This window comes from Eulemur rufifrons, chromosome 8, assembly GCF_041146395.1.
Source record: "Eulemur rufifrons isolate Redbay chromosome 8, OSU_ERuf_1, whole genome shotgun sequence".
Lineage (NCBI taxonomy): Eukaryota > Metazoa > Chordata > Mammalia > Primates > Lemuridae > Eulemur > Eulemur rufifrons.
In genome coordinates, this window is record NC_090990.1 from 32,796,172 (window position 1) to 32,810,296 (window position 14,125).

The 14,125-nt window shown below is 39.1% G+C and overlaps 1 protein-coding gene across 1 annotated transcript in view; it reads right to left on the minus strand.

The window, feature by feature from the left end:
• ZSWIM5 (zinc finger SWIM-type containing 5) overlaps positions 1–11,294 on the minus strand; it is a 138,909-nt gene extending 127,615 nt beyond the window's left edge. Inside the window, exon 1 of the mRNA XM_069477865.1 lies at positions 10,437–11,294. Within this exon, the coding sequence (XP_069333966.1) occupies positions 10,437–11,031 (595 nt within the window). The 5' untranslated portion in view covers positions 11,032–11,294. The remainder of the gene's footprint in view (positions 1–10,436) is intronic.
• Positions 11,295–14,125: the final 2,831 nt, after the last annotated feature.

Genomic DNA, 14,125 nt, shown 5'->3' on the forward strand with positions numbered 1-14,125 from the left:
CCAGATCAGCCACAGATAAGAGCAGGGCTTTCAGTGGAAATTTTAAACAAATGTGATCAAGATCCTGAAGCATGTTTTTGAAAAATTATAACAGGAGATGAAACGTAGATACCAGTACAAGCCTGAAGACAAAGCACAATGAAAGCAATGGCTACCAAGAGGTAGAGGTGGTCCAGTCAAAACAAAAGCAGACTGGTCAAGAGCAAAGATCACAGCAATAGTTTTTTGTGATGCTCAAGGTATTTTGTTTACTGATTTTCTGGAGGGCCAAAGAACAATAATATGTGCTTATTATGAGAGTGCTTTGAGACAGTCAACAGTTTAGCAGAAAAATGTCCATGAAATCTTCAACAGAGAGTCCTTCGTCACCACGACAATGTTCCTACTCATTACTCTCATCAAACAAGTGCAATTTTGTGAGAGTTTTGATGGGAAATCATTAGACATCCACCTTAAAATCCTGATTTGGGTCCTTCTGACTTCTTTTTGTTTCCTAATCTTAAAAATCTTTAAAGGTCACCCATTTTTAATTAATAGTTAATAATGTAAAAAAGACTGTATTGACATCATTAAATTCCCAGGACCCACAGTTCTTTAGGAATGGACTAAATGTCTGGTATCATTGCTTACAAAAGTGCCTTGAAAAAAAAAGTGTCTTAAACTTGATGAAGCTCATGTTGAGAAGTAAAGTTTATATCTTTTATTTTTATCTTTTTATTTCACCTTTCCACAAACTTTTTGAAGCCCTTTTGTATGTTTTCATTTCTCTTAGGTAAATATCTAGGAGTAGGATTGCTGAATTTTATGGTTAAGTGTATGATTAGCTGTATAAGGAACTATTTTCCATAGCAGCTGTACCATCTTGCATTCCCATCAGCAATGTATGAGAGTTGCAGTTGCTCCATATCCTTGCCAGCACTTGGTATTGTTGTTCTTTTTGGTTTTAGCCATTCTAATGTGTTTGTAGTATAGGTATCTCCTTGGGTTTTAATTTATAGTTATTTCTCTAATGATTAAATTATAATAAGTATATAAACAACTTTTATTAAGGCAAGGAAACCGCTAGGGAGAAGAGAACTTCACCTTTAGTTTCAATAGTCTATTTTTTAAGAATATAACAATGTTATACTGCCCTGAATACCACATTCATCACTCCATAATAAACAGAAACAAGCAAATGACCAAAAAACCTGTACATACAGAACTTTTCAAAAACAGGTTTCAGAGACTCTTAGAGTTATAAACCCACTCAGTTTATAACCTCCTGCCTACACAGGATAGCAACAGAATGTAATCCTTAGAAGTTTAGGCTTTAGTGTCCAACCTGGGTTTGTACTCTACGATAGGAAAATACAAAGTATTATAGAAAGACTTCCACCAAGAACAGGTGAACAATTATTTACTGAGCCTTACACATAAGTGACTAAATGTTTATTCAATGAATGAATTAAGAACTAGTTTGGGCAGGCATGGTGACTCACTCCTCTAATCTTAGCACTCTGGGAGGCTGAGGCAGGAGGATTGCTTGAAGTCAGGAGTTTGAGACCAGCCTAAGCCGAGAGTGAGACCCCGTCTCTACTAAAAATAGAAAAAATTAGCCGGCCGTGGTGGTGTGTGCCTGTAGTCTCAGTTCCTTGGGAGGCTGAGGCAGGAGGATCACTTGAGCCACAGCATTCTAGCCCAGGCAACAGAGCGAAACTCAAAACAAAACAAAGAACTAGTTAATTATAAGCTTCAAGAGTATTTTTTATCTATGCAATGTTTTAAAAATCAGAAACATCCAGAAATTAAGCCACAAAATGCTAGTAGTATCTTCTAGGCTCCAGTCACATTTAAGAAATATATCATACTACATAAATATAAAATGTTATATGACAATTTACTCATTCTTTCAATAAACATTTACTGAGCACCAACCTAGGGCAAATCATATTACACATGCTAACAGGGAGAACAGTTAAACTGAAAACCAAAACTTTATCAGTTGACTATAGATGCTTATAGAAAGTATCACAGTAATTTAGCATATGATCATGCAACATTAAAGCTAATATTAAAATGAGTGTTGATTTCCTTAGTCTACCAGCTTAATGATAGACTAAAAGTGTCCAAGAAGCATGCTACCTGTATCAGGAAAGAAATGAGCCTATAAATAAACCACAAGGTAGAAAATGCAAAAGTAATCTGGGATAAATTATTATCTTTTTTGAACATCAAACACTAATTCTAAACTACATGAATTTAGGGTTTGGGAACAGAAGTTAAGACACTGTTCATATGCCTTCAGGGTTATCCATTTCACAAGACAAGTTATAAATAGCATATGTGAAAAAGAATCTCATAGTAATCTGTTCATTCATACACGTATACCCTGAGTACTGTATTGCACAGTCTTCATTTTTTATCAAGAATGATGACAAGTTTAACCTTTAAATAACAACCTGTTTGTCAAAAAAGTTCCACACATATCAAAAATACTAAATACAGGCCGGGCGCAGTGGCTCACGCCTGTAATCCTAGCACTCTGGGAGGCCGAGGCGGGTGGATCGCTCGAGGTTAGGAGTTCGAGACCAGCCTGAGCAAGAGCGAGACCCCGTCTCTACTAAAAATAGAAAGACATTATACAGACAACTAAAAATCTATATAGAAAAAATTAGCTGGGCATAGTGGCGCATGCCTGTAGTCCCAGCTACTCGGGAAGCTGAGGCAGTAGGATCGCTTAAGCCGAGGAGTCTGAGGTTGCTGTGAGCTAAGCTGACGCCACGGCACTCACTCTAGCCTGGGCAACAAAGTGAGACTCTGTCTCAACAAAAAAAAAAAAAAAAAAATACTAAATAATCAGAGCTGGGGACAGTGGCTCATGTCTGTAATCCCAGAAACTCGGGAGGCTGAGGCAGGAGGATTGCTTGAGCCCAGGGGTTCAAGAGCAGTCTGGGCAACATAGTGAGACCCTGTCTCTAAAAAAATAAGAAAAATTAGTGGGGAATTGTGGCATTCTCCTGTAGTCCCAGATATCCAGGAGGCTGAGGTAGAAGGATCGCTTGAGCCCTGGAGTTTGAGGCTGCAATGAGCTATAATCACACCACTGCACTCCAACCTGGGCAACAGAGCAAGACCCTGTTTCTAAAAAAAAAAAAAAAAAAAAAGAATATTAAATAATCAATCATACAAATTGAATCAAGCAAATTGAAATAATGTCTACCTAAGCTTACCTAATAAAATGAATATGATGATATCTAATTTAAGTCATATTCAATGTAATAAAGTTTAAAATTCACATGAAACTCTGTTATGTAACAAGAAACAAATATGACAAGCTGTTAAATGGGTTAAATTGTGTTACCCCCCAAAAAGATATGTTGAAATCCTAACCCCAATAACTCAGAATGTAACCCCAGTCCTTCATAATGTGACCTCAGAAAGAGGGTCACTGCAGATGTAATTAGTTAAGATGAGGTCATACTAGAGTAGAGTGAGCCCCTAATCCAACATGACTGGTGTCCTTATAAGAGGTGGCCATGTGAAGACAGAGACATACAAGGAGAATGTCACATAACCATGAAGACAGAGACTGGAAGTTTTGCAGCTGTAAGGCAAAGAATGCCAAAGACAGCCAGCAAATCACCAGAAGCTAATAAGAGGCAACAAAGGATCATCTATAGGCTTCAGAGGGAACATGGCCCTGCCAACACCTTAATTCCAGACTTCTAGCCTCCATAACAGTGAGACAACAAATTTCTAATTGTTTTAAGCCAATCCAGTTTGTGGTACTTTGCTTCAGTAGCCATGGGAAACTAATACGGCATTTTATACTATTAATAATATATACATTTCTCTTATACATTAATCTACTGACTTAATATTAATGCATTGATTTTCTAAAGTATCATACAATAAACGACTATTTTTGGTGTATAGTTTTATATATTTTAACACATGTATATACTCATATAATCCTTATCATAATAGGAAACAGACAGTCAATGCCCTAATTATTCATAGCCATTGCTGAAACAAGAAAAATAAAAGTATTTCACATACGCATAAATAAATTTCCAGCCTTTTCATTTTAAAATTTAGAAGTGATACTCATACTTCAGTAACATTATATTTTAAGAATTCCTGGCCGGGCGCGGTGGCTCACGCCTGTAATCCTAGCACTCTGGGAGGCCGAGGTGGGCGGATCGTTTGAGCTCAGGAGTTCGAGACCAGCCTGAGCAAGAGCGAGACCCCATCTCTACTAAAAATAGAAAGAAATTATATGGACAGCTAAAAATATATCTAGAAAAAATTAGCCGGGCATGGTGGTGCATGCCTGTAGTCCCAGCTACTCGGGAGGCTGAGACAGGAGGATCGCTTGAGCTCAGGAGTTTGAGGTTGCTGTGAGCTAGGCTGATGCCACGGCACTCACTCTAGCCTGGGCAACAGAGTGAGACTCTGTCTCAAAAAAAAAAAAAAAAAAAAGAATTTCTGAAATAGAGATAACCTCTAAAATAAAATCCACTATGTTTAGTTTATCTATTATCTTTAAAATCCAAAACTCTACCTTAAGAAAGTCACCTTTTATAAGAATTCATTTAAAGCTTTCATTTGAAGAAACTGACAAATCACCATTCTTCACACAAAACAGATAGTCAACATAGAAGACGCACTCATGTTGTAACCACTCCTCTACTTAATGATATCAGTTTATTATATGCACAAGTCTGGAGTTTTCCCCAAATCTTCCAAAATCACACTCATACTAAAAATTATTCAGGCTTATTTCTCTCTCTCTCACTCTCTCTCTCCTCTCTCACTCTCTCTGTCTCTCTCTTTCTCTCTCCCTCCCTCCTTCCCTTCAGTTTTACAACACTGAGAAGTCCATTCTCAACATTCATTTATTATCTAACAAGCATTCATGGAACATTAAGAAGTGTGCAAGTCTGATCTGTTGGGGTGGAGGGCAAAGGAGAGAATTCATTGCTCAAGAAGAAGGCAATGTGACTTAAAACTTGGTATTTCTACACTAAAAATGTTACCACTTATCCTTTCAAGGATCCAATTGCCTTCTGTGACAGAACATATTAAATATAAATTAAGTCATTTTCCCCACATGAAGTTTTATTATGATTTTATCTATTCTATTACAACTTACACCTGATGGTGTAAAGATTTTTAGTTATAGATATCTTTTGTTCCCCCAAACAATATAGATTAAAACAAATTACATATAAAAACCAACAACTATAATACTTATTACTGATCCATTTCACAAAAGTTGTACTATAGAAAAATTTCACAGACATGTTTATTGATGATACACAAATGCACATAATTATAAACTTACTACTTGATGTTTAAGTTGTGGACACTTCCTGAAATGGGCCTCTTTTTATTACTATTACTGACGTTGTAACTGTACCTTTTGACATAAGGTAATACTTAGCATTGTGGCTCTAGTCTTGAAGATAAATTATGTGCTTATTAGAAAAACTATAGACTAAAAATATGGGGTTTTGTTGAAGTCAACTGCTAGAATCTACCAAAAATTTCTGGATAAATATTTATATAACTAAGATATACCAGGTATAGAAGGCCCCCTGCATGCCTTTACCCAATTTTTAAAAATCAAAATATCCAAACAAATAGTTTTGTGTTTAAGAGAGAAAAACTGCTAATGCTTCCTTTCCTTCAATCAATTCAGATTTCCCTGAGAAGCCACAAACGTTTAAGTTCTACCAAACACAGAGAAATTAATTTAAATATGGTGGATAGCAAAAGGGTCAAAATCTTTTAACACTACTTGTAAATTATAATTGTTCTAGTCTTATAGTATCTGTAGATTCCTGAATAAGCATTTTCCCAAGGTTTATTACTACTATTTCCATGGGCTTCCAAAACAGGTTTAAATGCAGATGCTTAAAACATCTGAATATTATTACCTTTATAATACTGAGACATCAGACTGTAAGTCTATTGACACAGCTTCAGACTTACAGACATCCATGAAAAGAATAATTTGCAATTTTTCCCTTTTAAAAAGAATAATACTTCTGATGCAGTACTGCTATATAAAAGAAATGTTCCTGTGAGCATAACAAATCTACAGTTCTCTCATTTGTTACATCAAGCTGGAAAAGTTTTATTTCTGATTCAAAATCTCATGTTTTCTTCAGAGATTCCGATTTTTGGCCAAAGTCTATGACTTCCCATTACCAGATTCCATGTGGAAAGTAATCAGAAATTACAGAATTTACTCTACTTACTCTTTGTACGAGTATTTGTTTGTCTTTATTTTCCTTAAAAACTTTTTTTGTGTTGTGTTTTTTTTTCATTTAAATACCTTTATGAATCTTTTCTTTAAAAGGATGTTGTTATAGAAATACCCCAACTTTCCTTCCTTCCTAAAGCATCGGCCTTCAGTAACCTCCCAATTCTGAGGTTCTGTGGCTTGGAAACAGTAAGAAAATAGGTAGAATTCTTAATTAGCACCATTTAGAAATTAAATTGAGTTTGAAGTGAGGTTATAAATTTAAGAATACGATTACTATCTTGTTATATACAAATCACTTCCTCACTCATCTCTTGGCAATACTTTTACAAAACCTATCATCTAGATTAAGTCATACACCCATAATTTTAAATTTAGGAGATGAGGAATTACTCTCTAGTTGTAAATATTACAAGGCGATTCATGAAAAAACACAGAACTCAAAAAGATACAGAGGACTGTACAAGGCGATTCATGAAAAAACACAGAACTCAAAAAGATACAGAGGACCTTCTCTTCCATATTTATTAACAAAAATTAACGTCAGAAAAATAAAGATTACACAGCTAGTGGTTCTTAAATAGCATTACCTAAAAGTGACTCATTCACCTATATTCATCTTTAAGATCCAAAATGAATCAGAAAATATGTTTATATGTGTCTTTTTTCAAGGTCCCTGAAACTATCATATTAGAACCCGTCACTCATAAGCACACCAAGTATCATATTGTAAAGGAGAAATACCTGATTCAAACACAATCTAGATTACCAAAAAAATCTGATTTCATCTGGAACTTGACATTTTAGTCACTTTAAAAATAGATAATTGACATGAACAGAAGCTTTTCGAAAGAAGATAGACAAATGGCCAATAAACGTATGAAAAAATGCTCAACATCACTAATCATCAGGGAAATGCAAACCAAAATCACAATGAGATGTCACTTTACCCCTGTTAGAATGGCCTTTATTAAAAAGTCCAAAAACGATCAATGCTGGTGTGGATGCGGAGAGAAAGGAAAGTTTATACACTGTTGGTAGGACTGCAAATTAATACAACCTCTATGGAAAACAGCACGGAGATTTCTCAAAGAACTAAAAGTAGACCTACCATTCGATCCAGCAATCCCATGTTCAAAGGAAAAGAAGTCATTTTATCAAAAAGACACCTACACTTGAATGCTTATTGCAACACTATTCTCAATTGCAAAGATGTGGAATCAGTCCAAGTGTCCATCAATTCATGAGTGAACTAACAAAATGTGGTGTAGGTATACCATGGAGTACTACTCAACCATAAAAATGGATGAATTAATTCCTTTTACAACAATTTGGATGGTACTTCAATTTCAATTTGGATAGGTACTTCACTTAGGATAAGTGAAGTACCTAAAGAATGGGAAAACAAACACCTCATGTACTCGCTATTAAATTGGAACTAACTGATGAGCACATATGTGCACAGAGGGAAATAAAACTCAGTGGAAATCAAGCAGGGGGGATGGGGGAGAAAGGGAGGAGGGAAAATCTACCTAAAAGGTACAATGAACACTATTTGGGTGATGGGCACTCTTATAGCTATGACTCAAGCATTACAAAAGCAATCCATGTAACCAAAAACATTTGCACCCTGTTAATATTTTGAAATTTAAAAAAATTATAAAAGAAAATAAATACCTCTTTAAAACTCTTCTTCTCTCTCATTTGCTCCCTCAAATTTGAAAATTCTTTCAAATCTATCTCTTACTATAAGATGAATAAAGGGCTAATAACCAGAATCTACAAAGAACTCAAGCAAATCAGCAAGAGAAAAATCAAACAACCCCATTAAAAAGTGGGCAAAAGACATGAACAGAAGCTTTTCAAAAGAAGATAGACTAATGGCCAATAAACATATGAAAAAATGCTCAATGCCTCTAATTATCAGAGAAATGCAAATCAAAACCACAATGAGATATCACCTAACCCCAGTGAGAATGGCTTTTATCAAAAAGTCTACAAACAACAGATGCTGCCGTGGATGCGGAGAGAAAGGAACACTTACACACTGTTGGTAGGACTGCAAACTAGTATAACCTCTACGGAAAATAGTGTGGAGATTCCTCAAAGAACTAAAAGTAGGCCTACTGTTTGATCCAGCAATCCCACCACTGGGTATTTACCCAAAGGAAAAAAAGACATTTTATCAAAAAGACACCTGCACCTGAATGTTTATAGCAGCACAACACACAATTGAAAAGATGTGGAATCAACCCAAGTGCCCATCAATTCATGAGTGGATTAATAAATGCAGTATATGTATATCATGGAATACTACTCAGCCATAAAAAATGAATTAATAATATCTTTTGTAACAAACTGGAAGGAACTGGAAACTATTCTCCTAAGTGAAGCATTGCAAGAATGGAAAAACAAACACCACATTTAATACTCACTATTAAATTGGAACTAATCGATCAGTACTCATGTGCACATATGGAAGTAAAACTCAACGGTAATCAAGCAGATTGGTGGTGAGAGGAGATGGGTAAAATCACACCTTACAGGTACAATGCACACTACCTTGGTGATGGGCACACTTATAACTTTGACTCAAACTGTACAAAAGCAATTCACGTAAACAAAACATTTGTACCCCTGTAATATTCTGAAATAAAAAAAATCTCAAAAGTTAACTAAACTCATAGAAAGATTAAAGTTTACAGATTAATAGAGAAATATCTATACTCATTTTCATGTTCTCAACATTTCTGTATCAAAGCCGTACACCTTAATTACCTGTTTATTCAAGTCATTCTTTCAAAAATATACACAAATACACAAAGGACTAATCTCTTTCAAATAAACAAAACTTTCTCAATCCACTGCCATCATATTCTGGGATAAATTTACATTTCACATTTGCAAAACAAATTGTGGTATGCTGCTGTTTAAGAAACAGAAGAGTCAATAATTTTCAATAACCAGAAGCAGATTACTTTATACAAAAACACCATGAAGTACTACTCTTCAAAGGAAAAGATTTTCAAATATGTTAGTTTTACCCGAGAAGAGAGCTAGATGTTTGCGGTTTGTGTGTACATGTCTGGCTGTGCTTGTTTAATCCTAAAAACAACCTCCCTTCAACTCCTTTCAAAAATCAATGTTTTCTTCTATAAATACGAGCATATAATGTACAATAAAATGCATAATGTGTACTTCCAGAATGCTGTATGTAATAATCCAAATAGACAAAAATTAGTGTTTTAATTTTCCACACAGCAAGTCAATGTTAAACAATGTCATTCTTTTTCTCTTTCTCCCTAACCATTCCACAAATCGGAAGCACTGTATTCATATATTTAACATGATTAACAAACTGACTAGAAGCTCGAGAGGAGTAAAAGAAAAAGAAATCATTTTTCATTTTCCCACAAACAAAAAGATAAAACAAAAGCAAATACGATGACTTGTTAAATGAGAAGCATTTGAAAAACCCAACGTGACCAGCTTTTGATTTACCCCCGTCTGACAAGGAAGAGAGACCCCACCCCCATTCCAGATTGTGTGGCTTTTTTTCCCCCCTTGGGTGGGGGCGTGGAGAAGAGAAGCTGTCACATTTCCATCTTCGGTTATTGTTAGTCCGCAGCCTAGATTCCCAAGCATCACTGGTCCAGGGGAAAAAATACTAAAGCAGACAATTAAAATTGTCTGAAACGTGCAGCATTTTGTTGGTTTTTTTTTTTTTCCTCCTAATGTTAATTACACCCACATTCAAGCTGCTAGGACTATAGATTGCCTGTGACAGGCTGTCCCTCAAACACTCCCTCTAAGACCGCTTGCTCTAGATTCACTAACAATTCTTACCTCCCTAAACTTAAATTAGAAAAACGCATTTTAGAAATTATTACATCCAAAAAGGCATATCTCCCCATTCTCTTTGCCTTTGGTGTGAGTAGAGTGAAGAGTGAAAAAGATCTATTCGCTCTTCTAACAAAAAGAAATGGGGGTAGAGGGCCAGTGTATAAAAGAGCAGCAGTGGATCTGAATGAAATGTTGAGAAAAGTTTATGTGACTTGTTTGTCCTTCAGCAGGGGTACAAGAGTTGGGCAGAAGGCCAAGGTCTCGGCCCAGGGCTGGGGCAGAGAGGAGGCACCTGCGAAGAGGAGGCCGGGGACCAGAGAGGAGCCAGGGGAGAACCTACCGACTTGCAGCACGTTCTCCACGGAGCCGCTGTCCAGCAGACGGATGCCCCGGCGGAACGGGAGCCCCTCGCCACCGCAGCCAACCGCGCCAGCCCCCGCACCCAGCCCAGGGGACGCTCCCGCCGCCGCGGCCCCGGGGGCGGAGCTGGCCGGAGCGGCGGCCCCCGGGGGTGGCGGCGGCCCCTCCTCGGCCGGCGAAGCCCCCGTGGCGCCTCCAGCCGCGCCGGCGCCGGGGCCGCCCCGGTACTGGAAGCTGGAGTACATGCAGATCTCCCGCTCATTCCGCGGGAAGGACCAGTAGACGATGCGGCGCTGCACAGGCTCGGGGATCCGCTCGAAGCGCTCCTCCACCCGCTCGTACGCCCACTTTTCCGCCACCGTCTTAGCGGCGCAGTCCAGCAAGGACTCCGGCTGCAGGTGGGGGCGGGCCCCGAGGGCCAGGCAGCTGCTGCCGACGCCCCCCACTCCTCCACTGGGTGCCCCGGGCGAACCGCGAGGGTGATGAGCCTGCGGGCTGGACCACGAACACAGCCGCTTAGCCGGAGAGACCGGCGGTGGAGACAGCAGCTCCTCTTGCTCACCTCCTTCCGCCATTGCTGGGGACTGACTGACTAAGGCGGCGGCGGCGGCTCTGGCTGAGGCTGAGACCCCGGCCACGGCCACGCGCCCCGCGCAAGCGCCCAGCGGCGGAGCCCCGGGGAGTGTTAGGGGCGGGGCGAGCGAACCCGCAAGCCCGCCGGCCCGAGTGGGGAGTCTGGGCCGGTGGGTCCCGTGCGCGCGCCGCGAGAGCCGACTGGGGCGGCCTGAGGACTAGCGGGAGGCGGCGCGCGCTGTCCGGGCCGCTGCGGGCGCGAGGAGGGACGGGAGCGAGCCCGGGCCCGCAGCGCGCCCCAGGCGCAGACAGCCTGGAACGCGCGCCAAGCGCTTGCAATGGGCCGACGGCCTCCTAGGAGCGAAGAGCGCCCCACACCCGTGTCCGCCCGTGCGCCTCCAGACCACCTGCCGCGGCCAGAAAGGAATGGACTGTGTGGCCAGGTGAAATGGCGGGGCCATAAACCGTCCGAGGAGCTGCCTCCGTGAAGTTATAGGCTTGCGGGGCACGAGAAGAGAAAAACTCAAAATCAGGCTCCAGAGGTACATTGACGTGACAGGAGACTGGCACAGCTGAGCGGAGGATCGAGCATAAAGATACTGGGAAGGAAGACACTAGGAAAAAAATCAGTAAGTTCGAGTGATGAAAGCTCCCCTCACGCCACAACAATATATTAATAGGATAAAGTCTGTGGGCCCCAGCCCCCTCCCCCAACGAGGCAAAGTCCCACCAGCCCCTGATGGGACAATGAGGCGCCAAAATCTCACCGCCAGGTGGGGTTTTTTGGAGGGTTTAGCACCTTGCATCTTAGTATACTAAACGCTTTTTGTGTGGTTATTGGTAGAATTCTCTGATCCTCTACCTCCAGTCTAAATTAGGTCTTTCATGTTTTCCTCACTTGGCTCAGTCTACACTTTTATACAGTATTGCTTATAAAGTTGCACACATATTTTTATGTATGAATTTTGTTTAATGTCTGACTGCCGAACTGACTGTAAACTCCCTGAGAGTGAGAAGCATGTCTATTTTCTTCATTATAATTTATCCTCCCCCTGGCATATAGTGGGTGCTCAAAAATGGCAACTTCATAACTAACTCCTCCATAAACAACACGGAGTTGTAAGTGACTTGCCTCTTGCTCAGTCAAGAAAGCTCAGATTATTTTAGAATTTGCTGATAACTAATCTCTACAACTTTAAAAGTTTCCAGGAACTATATTGAAAGAGTTCCTGTAGTTGAGTTTGACCTTCAAAATGAACGCGTTCTGGAGTGTAGGATAAAGTCAGAAGAGAGTGTTTTGAGACACACTGGGACCAAAGTAGTTTGGTTTTGCTGTAATCTCAAAATTCAAGAGCATAGGTTATAGAGGCAGAATTGGGTGTGAATCACACGTGCTGGGTGTGATGCTAATCATGACTCAGTTAAATCATTTGTAAAAGGTCGCTAATAATATTGCTTCTACGTATAACTTACAAGAATTAGAAATAATTCAAACTGAGTGCTTATTCCGTGTGGTAGGTATTCAGTAAATATTTGTTTATATCTGTAAATGGATTACTGTGAATTATCATAATCCCTACTCCCCCTTGAATCTGGTACCACATTTATAGGCTTTCATGACACATTCTTTTCCTTCCTACAACTTATCAGAGTTTATTTTGGAAATGATTGTTTCTTTAATGCCTGTCTCCCTGACTAGACTATGAGCTATGTAAGGGCAGGAACCATTTCTATGTTAAGGGCCTATACCTAACACTTGCTGTAATGCCCGCACATGGAAGATGTTTGAAAAATATTTGCATTTGAATCAATGAATATGCCACTCTAATTTAATCAGTTGTTAATAGAGATTGGGACATAAGAAGAAAAGTTACTTAAACGTACTGTGTTAAGCTTGATTCTTATAAGTTTAACTTAACTAGGTATTTTTTATTTTGATGACATTAAACAATACAGAATCGCACAAAGAATAGTGTATGCCCATATTCTCACCACTCATAATTAATCATTATTTAATATATCTAAAGTCTACTTTAACCACCTCCATATAGCATCCCCAGGAGCAACTATAACCGGATTTGGAGTCTATTTTAAATTGGGTGTATGTGTATATGTATGTAACACTGTTTTGTGTATATTTCATTTAATTAAATGGTATCACACTGCCTACAATTATACTGGTTCCTTGCTGTTCCTATGGGCACACAAAGGTCTCGCTCATTCCTTTTTAAGTGCCACAGTATAGTCCATCTTAAGAACATATCACAGTTTTATTTTAAAGCCTAATTCCACTACTTGTTAGCCATATATATAGAGAGAGAGAGAGACAGAGAGAAAGAGAGAGGGAGAAGTGATGTAAGCCTTCTATATTTCAGCTTTCTGGTTTGTAAGATGGGGATAGTAAGAGTACATACCTAATAAGGTTGTTTTGTAAATAATATATGTGAATTGCATAGAATGTACCTAGCACATGGTAGATAATAAATGTTAGCTATTACTTATGTATTTATTTATTTCACTAATGATGGACATTTAGGTTTTTTGTTTTCCTTATTACAAGCAGTACTTCAATGAACATTCAGTGCTACAATGAACACATTTGTCTAGGTCTCCTTATGCATATATTCTAGAATTTCTCCTGGGTATATAGCTAGAATGCAATTGCTGATTATAGGATATAAACACTTTCTATTTTACTAAATGCTGCCAATTTGTGTGCCAGTGTAGCTGTACCAATGTAGTAGTTATCTAGTGCTGAATAACAAATTACTCCAAAACTTAGAGGTTTTAAACAATAGTAATTTATTATCGCTCATGGTTTCTATGAGTAGGGAATTTGGGAACAGCTTGGCTGTGTAGTTGTGGGGTTCTGCCTCAGGATCTCTCATGAAGTTGGCAACAGATGTTGGCTGAGGCTGCAATCAAAGTCTTGACTGGGGGCCAGGTGCAGTGGCTCACGCCTGTAATCCTAGCACTCTGGGAAGCCGAGGCGGGCAGATCATTTGAGCTCAGGAGTTTGAGACCAGCCTGAGCAAGAGCGAGACCCCATCTCTACTAAAAAAAATAGAAAGAAATTATATGGACAACTAAAAATAT